Source organism: Microtus oregoni, unplaced genomic scaffold (assembly GCF_018167655.1).
Source record: "Microtus oregoni isolate MIOR12 unplaced genomic scaffold, Mior012 000018F_ref0000195, whole genome shotgun sequence".
Classification (NCBI taxonomy): Eukaryota; Metazoa; Chordata; class Mammalia; order Rodentia; family Cricetidae; genus Microtus; species Microtus oregoni.
This window is the reverse complement of record NW_024543077.1, coordinates 4,797,696-4,810,162: the sequence shown is the minus strand read 5'-3', so window position 1 is coordinate 4,810,162 and position 12,467 is coordinate 4,797,696. Positions and strand designations below refer to the sequence as shown.

The following is a 12,467-nucleotide window of genomic DNA, read 5'->3' as shown; positions in this document are numbered from 1 at the left end:
ACTGTTCATCTTAAAATACTTCCAGTATACAAGGTTTTATCATAATTTAAATTTCCTTTGACTCAGACACTTAATGTAAAAAATAGAAAATGCTTTTATTAAGTTCCTCTGAAATGGAATACAATTCAAAATCAAGTATCCACTCAGAAATGTTAAACTGATGGTTCCCTTTCCCAGTAGAGATTATAATAAAACCTCAAATTTTCTCCTAGTAGTTTCTGTAACAAAAACAAACGTGAAAGTCCTTATTATTGTCACGGTATTGTTACTAGGTATGTAGAGAAAACATGAAGGGTGAGAATAAAGTCTAGGTAGTCAGTGTGGGAAGCAATGAGTCAAGGCCTACAGAAACCACAAATGTAAGCGGAGACTGTGCGTTCGTCCCAGCCGCCCAGACCCAAATAATCACACAGAAACTATATTACAATACTGTTTGGCTGATGTCTCAGGCATATTTCTAGCTAGCTCTTATATCTTAAATTAACCCATTTCTATCCATCTATGTATCACCACAAGGCTGTGGCCTACCAGGAGGCATCTTTCTCCTTTGGTAGCTACATGGCATCTCCCTGACTCCGCCTACTCTCCCTATGTATCTCTATTCGGATTTCCCACCTGGCTTTACTCTGCTAAGCCATTGGCCGAAACAACTTTATTCATCAACCAATAAAAGTAACACATATACAGAAGGGCATTCCACATCACACAAACACCTACAAAAACAAAACAGATGAACAAAAACCAAAATGAGGACTGAAAACAGGCAGGCACCTTGTAACAGCAATAATCACTAAGAGTGAGTCTCAGACCCCAAAGCCGACTCACTGATTGCTCTCTCTAGCTCTCCACCCAACTCTTCCTAAAAGGGGACCACAGAGCCTCGGACCCCAAGGCCGACTCACTGCTTGCTCTCTCTAGCTCTCTACCCAACTCTTCCTAAAAGGGGACCACAGAGCCTCGGACCCCAAAGCCGACTCACTGATTGCTCTCTCTAGCTCTCCACCCAACTCTTCCTAAAAGGGGACCACAGAGCCTCGGACCCCAAGGCCGACTCACTGCTTGCTCTCTCTAGCTCTCCACCCAACTCTGCCCACCTGCGGGACATAGCATTTCAGCGGCACTGGGAAGTCTCTTAAACCTGCAGCACTCTAACTGCTTAGATCAGAACTACCCCAGTCAGCTCATGTATGTGAACAGCTGGTCCCCGGCTGTTTTACAGTTGGGAGGGTTATGGAAGATTCTGCCTTGGTTCTCAGAACAATGCTACTAAACACTTTAGTACAAATGAACATATAGCTAGAAAGTATAATCTATTTACGTTCAACCCACTGATAAAATAATAAAACCAAAATAAGCGTACAATCAGCCACAAAATCAATGAGGTCTAAATTACTCTTGATTGAAGAGGACAATGGTACTGTTCTGCTCAGACACCTCTTTGTCTTGGTGAGTAAAACCTAGCTGGATATGCATAACTATCCCGAACCCAGCATTCCTGGGTGGATACTAGTGAGAACTAAATTCTCTCATCAATTTTCTTTCTTCAAATTATTTAAATCTCTGTGCTTTTCCCCTGTAACCACTGATAATGTGCATATTCAATCTTTCCTACTATCATGACAACTGCAGTTGACTGAAGACAGTTCAGTGAGACCATACTAGCTGAGTGAAGAGCTGCATGCTGACAAGGAGTGGCTAGCAGATAGCAAACCAAACAATCAGAATAACTACACCATGACTTCTGTAGATCAAAATGAGGAACGTGTAGATTTCGATGTCTAGCCCCCTCTCATTAATGACTAAAGACTTGAAATTCTTTAATAGATGGCAACTTACTTTATAATTGAAAGCTAAAATAATTTATTAAGTCTACTAAATCATAAATTAATACCACTATGTGAAAAGACTGAACTTTAATCATAACAACATATTGGGGAGGGAACATATGATCTACCGAGGGAAACCCACTCTGTATATTACTTACCAATTCTTGCAACCTAAGAAAGCCAGGCAAAAGATTTGCTTCCATGTCTCTTAGATATTCAGCTTTATCCAGAACCTTAAAGAGAAGTCTACATGAAAATCAAATTCATTATGTATTTTATAAAGAATAACATACTATAAGATTTTTAAACTTTCCATGTTACAAAGAAAAAAAAATGTAGCGTTTTAAAGTAAGCTTAAATTTACTTTCAAAAGGCTATTTACACATTAAAAACATATTTCAAAGAGATTAAGCTAAAAACAGATTGCTAATAAAATTTTTTAATCCAAATATCCAAAGAGAAAACACGTCATTGCTATATTTCTAATTGTACTACCCACAAAACAGCGTGTGAGGTACTCTGACTCTATCTCCCCACTTATAAAAATTACAAGTCTTTATTACCCAAGAAAGACAGAAGTATATTCTAGAATTTATCACACAGAACTTTTCTTGATTGAACTTTACAGCTACACATGCAATGTTTAAACTGCTAGATAACTCTAAGATTAAATTTTGTTCAAAGTTATAATGCTTTTGCCATAATGTTTCCTAAAACATACAGACACTAGATATATACAGTGGACATTTATGAATAACATCATATAAAATAGAACAGCAAAGCCGGGCGGTGGTGGCACATGCCTTTAATCCCAGCACTCGGGAGGCAGAGGCAGGCAAATCTCTGTGAGTTCGAGGCCAGCCTGGTCTACAAGAGCTAGTTCCAGGACAGGAACCAAAAGCTACGGAGAAACCGTCTCAAAAATCCAAAAATAAATAAATAAATAAATAAAATAAAATAGAACAGCAGAATGGTGATGAGTTTGGTCATGTTAGTAACTATTAAAACTGACCAATGAAGTCATATGAGTACTCCTTAAAAAAATATAACCAGTCACATTATCATACATTTTAAAATTTGGCATTATTTCCTAATATCATCAAATAGCCAATACTCAAATTTTTCCACACTTGTCCCCCCAAAAAATGCCTCATTAGTAGCATGGATGGGTCAAGATTCATGAATGCATGCGTTCATACAGGACAAAAGGAAAAATACTCGATTTCCCCCAATTACCAATTTCTTATTCTGAGTTTTTGCCCATTTTCTTTTTTGTAATATTACTACAGACCTAATGGCTTAAAACAGATCTAAAATTTATTTCTCACAGTTCTTGGAAGCCAAAAACTTAAAGACAGTTTCACCAAGCCAAATTAAGGTATTAGCAGCACTATGGTAACTCCAGTGGCTCCTGGAGAAAACCCAGCTCCTGCCTTTTCCATCTTCTGGTAGCCTCGATCGCTGTGGTACTGGAATAATGCGGTTTGTTACCCACATCATTGCAGTCCTAAAGGCAAATATCCTCAACCTTCTGATTTCCTGCAGCTTTTACAGTCTGGTCTTGTCCACCTGTGTAGCACACTAAGATATCTCTATCTACTGACATTTAGGATTAGAGTCTGTTTCCTCCCAGATAATCTGGGTGGATCTCTCCACTTTAAGAGCCTTTTTCCAAATGAAGTAGGATTTCCAGGACTCAGGGTCAGGACTTGGTGTCTTCTTGGGGCTATTACTTGAGTACTGCAGTGCAGTGCATAGTAAATTACATCTCCAGGTAATCAATAAATTGGAGCTTTGTGATATTTTTGTTTGTTTGTTTGTTTTTCGAGACAGGGTTTTTCTGTAGCTTTGGTGCCTGTCCTGGAACTAGCTCTTGTAGACCAGGCCGGCCTCGAACTCCCAGAGATCCGCCTGCCTCTGCCTCCCGAGTGCTGGGATTAAAGGCGTGCGCCACCACTGCCCGGCTGTGATATTTTTAAACTATTTATCTAATATGTTCCTAACTTCATGTCTTTTTTCTTCTTGTCTTGTTAACTGACCCACTGAGTGCAGTTAGGGCTGCCTGTGTGTATGAGAGTGAAGGCATCCATCGGAGCACGGGCAATCTCACAAGGGCCACACCCTGCAGAAAACCAACTCTTCCTTCCTTAGCGGTCACCAACTGCCAGCAGCTCGCAAGGAGGGATAGCGACCTCATGAGCTCCTCCTCAAACAAGAAATGCTGGCTGGCTTGATCTTTGCAGACAGCCACAGCTGATCCTAGTTCATGCCTTCATAACCTGGTTTGCCCAATCTCTGTCCTCTCTTCCCTTGTTCTCTGAGGCTTGCCTGGAGGTATACTGATACAGATGTTGTATTTAGGGCTGAGATTCCCTAGTCACTTATTCTCTGTACTTCTGACCAACTCTAAGTGCCTGTATTCATAGTTATCTACTGGGGAAAAAAGAAGCTTCTCTAGTGAGCTCTTAGCTGTGCTAATCTATGGGTAGGAAGACAAGCATTTATTTAGAAGGCAGTTTGATACTATGTCCATTCAGCAAAGGAACAATACCAGGTTCTCCCTTTGGGCCTTTGACTTCTCAGGCTACAGGTTCTGACCAAGCTTACAGCAGTTTCCTCCTAAGGAATAGGCCTTAAGTCTAACCAGAAAGTGACTGGATCCCCCAAGACATTACTATTGCACCAATGGCCATATCCTGCCAGGCTACTTGTTACTGGAGCTCACAGGGTTCACAGCGAGGTAAGATGGTTGATGACTTTTCTCCCCCAGCACCCTGCGAGCACATGACACTGTGAGAGCCAGGCAGAGGGGAAGCTTCCAGGTCAGTACCAGCTTGACTTAACTCATCCTTAAAGAGGGGAAGCTCCCAGGTCAATACCAGCTTGACTTAACTCATCCTTAAAGAGGGGAAGCTCCCAGGTCAGTACCAGCTTGACTTAACTCATCCTTAAGTAGTCAAATTGTCTTATATCTGGGCAGTATGAGCCTCTTCAAATTGGCTCCCATGCTCTCCATAACAAACCCAGTAGTCAGTGAGAGTCTCCTAACTTTAAAATGTGACAAGATGTTCTGTGTTATCTAGTGCATTACCTGTGGGAACTAAAGTTCTCTTCCCCCGCAAAAAAGAACCCATTTTAAACCATAAACATTCATACTTTAATAATAAATCTTCTTGCAAATTATATAATCATTTAAATAAGGAATAAAATTAAGAAGCAGAATAGTTTCCCTGAATAATCTAGATATTTTATCTTGCAACAATGTATGAGAATAATTATATTTAAATATTCAATTCTTAGTTCTGGCAAACTAAAGGTAAAATTTACTACAATAAGGATATAACGTAGTCTTTCGACGATACATTCTCATTAGGAAATTTCTCAACAATCTCCGTTTAAATAACTCTCTAAGCTAGAACACTAACTCAAAAGAATTGGTCCACTTTAGTGAAAAAATACAAAGCAGAAATAGCAAATTAAGAGTCTATTCTTTTAATCTGATAATGATTAACTGTTATAACTCATGACTTCATTATTCTAATTTATGATCCTTCTTCAAAAGCTATTATCAGATAACTATAATTCAAATGAAAACTGAGAAGTAAATATTATTCTTAATGATTTATAGTAAGGTATTCTAGTAGATTCTCATTTTGTAAGCCACAATAAGCAGAAAAATTTTAATAAACAGAAAAATTCTTAACCAACTTTCTACATTATTTTCTAAGTAGTAAAGGTTACAGATTTTTAGTTACAGACCAGTCTAAACTTGTTCTACACCAAATATCTGTATACTTTTCTACCCTAATGTTTAGCCAATAACAAATGCTTCTTGGGTACTTACCTCAGAGTATGGCCTAGCGCTCTCTCTCTCTCTCTCTCTCTCTCTCTCTCTCTCTTCCTCTCTCTCTCCTAATCTCACTAAGCCTACAAATTCTGTGTTTGCCAAAGGCAGCCACGTATTCTCGAACCAATCCTTCTCGTCTTCCATAAGTTACATCGTGGAACCACCCTTCCCTGAGACAACTTCTATACACTATATTTAGATATTTCAACTTCTACAGAGATGGCCCTCTGTGGATATAAATTTCTGTTAAGCAAAGGCCCCTTTTGGCAGTCATTATAACACGTTTGTATTACTAAAGCACCTTCCACGGAGCACTATACAAAATAAGACTCAAAATAAATATATGGAAGTGGATCTACGGCACAATCAGTTTTCAAATGAAAGATGATATAATCACGTTAAATTACTTACAATATATACAGTCTGATCCTTGAGATTTTCAGTACTGGTCACTTGCTTAAACAATCGAACAAAGTCATTAAATGTTTCACAGGTGATTTCTGTAGAACAATCTGCCTCAGAAGAATTGAGACGACTCAACTTGTTTAGAATTTGTTCCAAAAGTAGCTTCAAAGTAAAGCACTCAACACAGTTCACAAAGGCATGCGGGAGCTGCAAACCAAAACCGAAACAGAGTAAACAAAAGCATATAGTTTCTGCTGATCGTCCCTGGTCACCCCCGTCCATCTGCACCCTGGGCTCTCCACCACCCTGGGCCCCAGGATCCTCCTGGCCAGTATAAATGACATCATCACGCTGGGGCTGGAAAAGCCAACAGGAAGAGGCAGCTAGGGACTGAAGCAGAGCTGCTGAGGAAAGAAGTTCAGCATGTCTTCTCTCCACACTGCACGCTGGCAGTGTCTGCATTCTGCTACCAAAGGCCCGAGCTACGGCTACTGCGCTTCCTAGGTTCTGGCAAAAGTGCTCTCTAAGGTTCCTCGAGGTCTCGGGGTGATAAAGGCCATGATGAATAACTGTCCCTTAAAACATCCTTACACTCACTTCTCTGATTTGAGTTTCTCATCTGTCTTCCTCTAAGACGCAAAGTAAACTTGTATTTCCCTCTTTAAGTATGAGTATAAAGAAACCAATTACTTTTGAAAGTTAAAATTCCTAGTGGGAACTTTCCTTCCTGAAGAACTTGCTTCCTAGCAGGTTACATTTATTGACTAGAGAGGTACCATCAATATTTCCTTAGGTAGAGCACTCATAATATCTTGCTTACTTTCGTGCTATTCTTGACTCAAATAACAGCATTTTTTTCTAAGCACATGTTTTGGTATCTATAACAGAAGCAGTAATAGTCATGTCTAACATTGATTAAGTTATTGCAAAAGTAACAAATGGTAAAATCATAATTCATTCCTTTAACATAAAACTTCCTTACATGCTTTTATTCAACATGTATTCTCTGGATACGTGATACACAAGCTTTCAAAAACAAATTGGTGACCAAACACCTTGTATGTTCAGATTCTAAAGTCAGATATGAAACGCAACATCTTTGTGTTTAAAATGTCAGTTGATCTTTGGGATCAAAGAGTAGTATCTACAACTTAAAATGTGCCAAGCACTGTGCTTGTGGGAATGATACATGTGTGTGTGTATCTATATGTATGTACGTTTTTTTAAAAAAATCACATCCAGGAAACACAATACAAAAAAGAAATTACAGCTGAGAAGACTGAATATCGTGATGAGTCACAAAACAGGGGCATATTTTAACAGCACTGGAAGTCAGGAAGCACTTCCCAGAGAAGTAGAAAAAAACACAGCTAAATAAATAATCATTTGTCAATCAACAAGATATTAAAAGGAGAGCAAGAGAGTAGAGGACGGTCATTCCAAGACATGGGAGCAACGCAGGACAAAGCTGAAACAGAGCAAAAACTCAGCATTTCAGGAGGCCATCTCAAACACGCATCCTCGGAGCTGAGGTGAGACCAAAGCCTGTGGCCTGCACATCTGTTTCTCTGCTCTCAGTTGCTCAAGATCACAGCCATGCCCATTCCAATAGATACCGCTTACTGTCAGCTTAGGATATGAACAGTTGTGTGATAATATTCATAAACAGCATCTAAGCGTTACTAGCTGCTTATGATACTATACAGGAATGCATTCTTCATGGGTTAACATTTACTTATCCCAAAGGTTGTCTACTTGCCCCAGTTTGCAGCCAGGGAAGCCACTGTGCAGAAACCCTAGGAACAACAAAGGGAAATGGAACTGGGAGGGGCCATGAGTAAACACAGAAGAAGGCCTGTCTCCACAAGGGAATGTGCTTATCCAACTGTTTAAGGATAAGAAGGAGTTTTTGTTTTTAAATCCAGTATCAATGGTGAAGGTCATTCAGACAGGAAATAGGAAAAGGGCAGGTTGAGGGTATGTGCGGCTTTACACATGCAAAAATCAGAAAGATGAGAATCAATACTACGAGTAAAGAGTGAAAAGGAGACATCTTATGTTAAAAAGTAAATTTTACTTTTGTTGTATGATAGGGCATGTCTTGGGTATATTCCCAAGAGTGGTATTGCTGGGTCCAGGGGTAGGTTGATCCCGAATTTCCTGAGAAACCACCACACTGCTTTCCAAAGTGGTTGCACAAGTTTGCATTCCCACCAGCAATGGATGAGTGTACCCCTTTCTCCACAACCTCTCCAGCAAAGACTATCATTGGTGTTTTTGATTTTAGCCATTCTGACAGGTGTTAGATGGTATCTTGATTTGCATTTCCCTGATCGCTAAGGAAGTTGAGCATGACCTTAAGTGTCTTTTGGCCATTTGAACTTCTTCTGTTGAGAATTGTTTTTGATCCTACTGCACATACTGGCTTTGTGGGAGCCTAGGCAGTTTGGATGCTCACCTTACTAGACCTGGAAGGAGGTGGGGGGTCCTTGGACTTCCCACAGGGCAGGGAACCCTGATTGCTCTTTGGGCTGATGAGGGAGGAGGACTTGATTGGGGGAGGGGGAGTGAAATGGTAGGTGGTGGCAGGGAAGAGACAGAAATCTTTAATAAATAAATAAAGTAAATTTTAATGTTTTTAAAAGCTATTACTTGTTTATCCAACTACTAACTACTAGGCACCAAAGAGAGAAAAATTCATCTCAACTTAGAAGTTTTTACTGTCAGGATGTATGTTAGTAACTAATAGCTTTTGAGGCTTATACTCATCCAAAGTATCCCAACAAGATTTGGGTAGAGATGCTTTCTATAGCTGATGATACTCTAGAGAAGGAAAATCAGAGTAAGTCATCTGATCCATCCCCTCTCCAGCAGCGCAGGAATGAAGGTCCATCAACATCAGGCTCCGGGGGCAGCCTTACCTCTAACGCCTTCAGTAAAGTTTGTGTCACATAGGTCTTCCCGCTGGCAGTATGTCCGTAAATAAAGATGGATGGAAAGCTGAAATGATGTCTCTAGGAAAGAAAGGCCCAGTTTATGTCTGCATGAACCCAGAAATGAGCATTTACCCACGGGTAAGAAAGGTCTATTATTGGTACAGTATAATACTAAACCCAAGTTATTTCAATGATGCATACAGGTAAAGTCTTAGTATTCTCAACTTTCTAAGAGATTTAAGAGATTTTTTTTTTCACGGGCAATTTCACCTATACTATATTTTAAATATTTTTCAAAGAATCTAAAGTCCTTATAGGCTACAATTTCACTATACATTTTATTGTTTAAAACTAAAACAATGAAACACGAGACATTTTTGAAGTCTTATTCCTAGGAAATCTTAAATACTTCTGATTACGCATAATCATTTATCTTGGCATAAGTGTATGTATTTCCTCAAATCAAACATTGATGAAATCTAGATAGCAATATCAGATACAGGGGTATAGTTCAGTGGTATATCACTTGCTTAGAGTGTGCAAGGTCCTAGATTTGATCCCTAGCACCACGAAAAAGTTAAAATGCATATGCAGAGATGGCTTTGTCAGAAGCAAACTGTCAAAGGTTCTACTGGTCTATCCAATAATATCAATATTTATGAGATAGCCATTAATTGCCGATACCTATAAGATACTGAACAGTGCAGACATCAGTTAAAGACAGGTGAGACTCTGGAGGGTTAAGATTTAATGGGGAGACCTAAATTATAGAAATTATTTCAGCTACCATCTCATAAGCAGAAAGGAAGCTGATGGTCACCTTCGACAGTTTTTTTTTTTAAGCTAGAAATCTGCTTTATGTTTCTACACTTATTTATATCTGCTACTTGGTGCCTAATACAATATTCCCTGCCCTACTGGGTTTCTATCGCTGTCATAGCACGACTATAAGCACTTGGGGAGGAAAGGGTTTGTTTCAGCTTCAGTCATAGTTCATCATGAAGAGAAGTCAGGGCAGAAACTCAAGGCAGGGACCCGGGATGAGGCCGTGGAGGAAGGCTGCTTATTGGATTGCTCCCCGTAGCTTGCTCAGTTTCATTTCTTTACGGCTCAGACCACCTTCCCCAGTGGGCTGGGCCCTCCCACATCAATCACTAATCAAGAAAATGTCGCCTACTGCCGGGCGGTGGTGGCGCACGCCTTTAATCCCAGCACTCGGGAGGCAGAGGCAGGCGGATCTCTGTGAGTTCGAGGCCAGCCTGGTCTACAAGAGCTAGTGCCAGGACAGGCTCCAAAGCTACAGAGAAACCCTGTCTCGAAAAACTGAAAAAAAAAAAAAAAGAAAGAAAATGTCGCCTACAGATAATCTGTTGCAGGCATTTTCTCAATTGTTGAGGTTCTCTCTTCCCAGATGACAACAGTAACCAGCACATTCCCCCTTAATAACAATGTTTATATTGTTACCTAGAGTTAAAAAGAACCCTTACACTGTTACTGTTACTTTTCACCTTCACAAACCTCCCCAACATTTGTAACAAGCCAGAATCTGGCACAGTGCCTTCCACTTCATCCACAATGAAGGTGCTCAGAAAATATACACTTGCTAAACAAACGATCATCACCTAAGAATCATGGGCTAGTTTTTGTTGTTGTTATTTTGGGATTGTTATTGTTGTTTAGTATTTATTTGCTACAGTGACTCTTTGTATTTTCCACATGCAAACTTCCTTGAAGAAAAACACTGCTTTTGTTCAACATAATTTGCTAAAAGTACTCCTCTTTCTGAGTACTTTTGGTTAGAGTAATCTGGGTGTATCAAGTCTAGTGAAGGAATGTATAGGGCACAGCCAAGTATGTATTTCAATAATATGGGTAACTCTAACTGAATGCACAACTAGAAAGGTCGATGCAGCTGATCTCTAGCTTAATTGATGTGACCCTTTTAGATGGTGGTACTTTTATAGGTCACTTTAGCCTCCATCCAACACTCAGCTGGATGAAAGTACATTTTAAAAAACAAACTAAATAGATATTTGCATTAACTCACATTCCAGATAAGATCTGTAGTGGCATTCCAACTGTATTTTAATAAAGCCTGCCTGGGGATTGCGAAAATAAAACAGCCACACTGGTCAGCCTTACAGCTAGGCAGTAGTAACACACACCTTTAATCCCAGTAGCCACACTAGTTACCACAGAAAACGGGCGGTGCGTGCCTTCAATCCCAGAGGTGCACACCTTTAATACCAGCCCTAGAGAGGATTATAAGACAGAAGGAGACAGCTCTCACACACAGTCTCATTCTGAGATTCCTGGAGGCAGGATCGCCATTTCGGACTGAGGTAGAGTTAAGAGCCAGTGGCTGACTGCTTTGCTTTTTGGATCTTCAGGTTGAACCCCATTTTCTCTCTCTGATTTTTTTTTTTTATTAATCGTGCTTCAAAGATCCAAGTGAAATTAATTCCGACTAATGAGAACAATGCAAAAGGCACGTGAGAAATGAACGGTACCCCTGTCTATGAAAAGCAATCTCTAACTGTGTTCCTTGCAGAGGAGTTCTCCCATCTAAAGCATCTCATCTGCTAGTCAGGGAGAGAGAAATTCAGATGAGACCGCTCCTGGATTTTATAATTCTGAAAAAACTGCAGGACTTTAAAGGCTAAAATACAGCATTATCCTAAGTGGTCTTGAAGCCAACCACCTCTCTGTATTTGACTTAATCTATACCTCACTGCAAGGGGTGAATTTGCACTTTATAAACACTCTGCAAACAGACTTCTTCCATAAAGCTTGTGCAGTAGCAACCTGCAAAAGCTATCTGGGGCTCACATAATCGGCAAAGCACGGCCCCATTGAAAGGACCTCTTAGGCAAGGTCCCGGGGAGCAGCCAGCCCTTCCTCTGCGGTCTCTGAAACGGACTGAGAAGTTTCTCTGGGTAAGAGATGATGGTCTGCCGCCTCGCCATCCACACACTACCCCGCAACAGACCCAGGACGCGCTGGACTCTGGAATTGGGGAAACGGTCTGACCACAATACCTCTCCAAACAGGGACTGCAAGGTGGACACCTGAGCCTCTCGACAGAGCACCAGGCTCTCCAAGTGGGACATTCTGGCGGGCACCACCCGAAACCGCAGGGTGGGTAGCCGCCAGTCAGCATGCACCGGAGTCTATTCCGGCCGATTTCACGATGCTCAACCAGCAGCTTTCCTCCCGGAAGCGCGGAGGCTGGGATGCAGGCGGCGCCGGCGCGATGCAGTGACGTCACGAGCCCGCGCAGCGAGGCCACCGCTCTAGCCTCCCGCGCGACCGTTATCGGTGGTCGGCGCCCTGCGGGTGCTCAGCTGTGCAGCTTTTTGCTCATCACCCTAATCCTCAGAGGACGGGGTTAACGGCGGGGGCCTCTCACGACACTCTTCTGGTGGCTTCGGCAAAAAGTACCCTGAGGCTTAC

At 41.0% G+C, this 12,467-nt stretch overlaps 1 protein-coding gene across 1 annotated transcript in view; it reads right to left on the bottom strand.

Moving 5' to 3' along the window:
* Positions 1 to 12,252, bottom strand: part of Orc5 (origin recognition complex subunit 5) — a 60,651-nt gene extending 48,399 nt beyond the window's left edge. Inside the window, exons 1-4 of the mRNA XM_041668360.1 lie at positions 12,053 to 12,252; positions 9,000 to 9,092; positions 6,085 to 6,285; positions 1,985 to 2,059 (exon numbers count right to left, since the gene is read on the bottom strand). Of these exons, the coding sequence (XP_041524294.1) occupies positions 1,985 to 2,059; positions 6,085 to 6,285; positions 9,000 to 9,092; positions 12,053 to 12,124 (441 nt within the window). The 5' untranslated portion in view covers positions 12,125 to 12,252. The remainder of the gene's footprint in view (positions 1 to 1,984; positions 2,060 to 6,084; positions 6,286 to 8,999; positions 9,093 to 12,052) is intronic.
* Between the last annotated feature and the right edge of the window lie 215 nt (positions 12,253 to 12,467).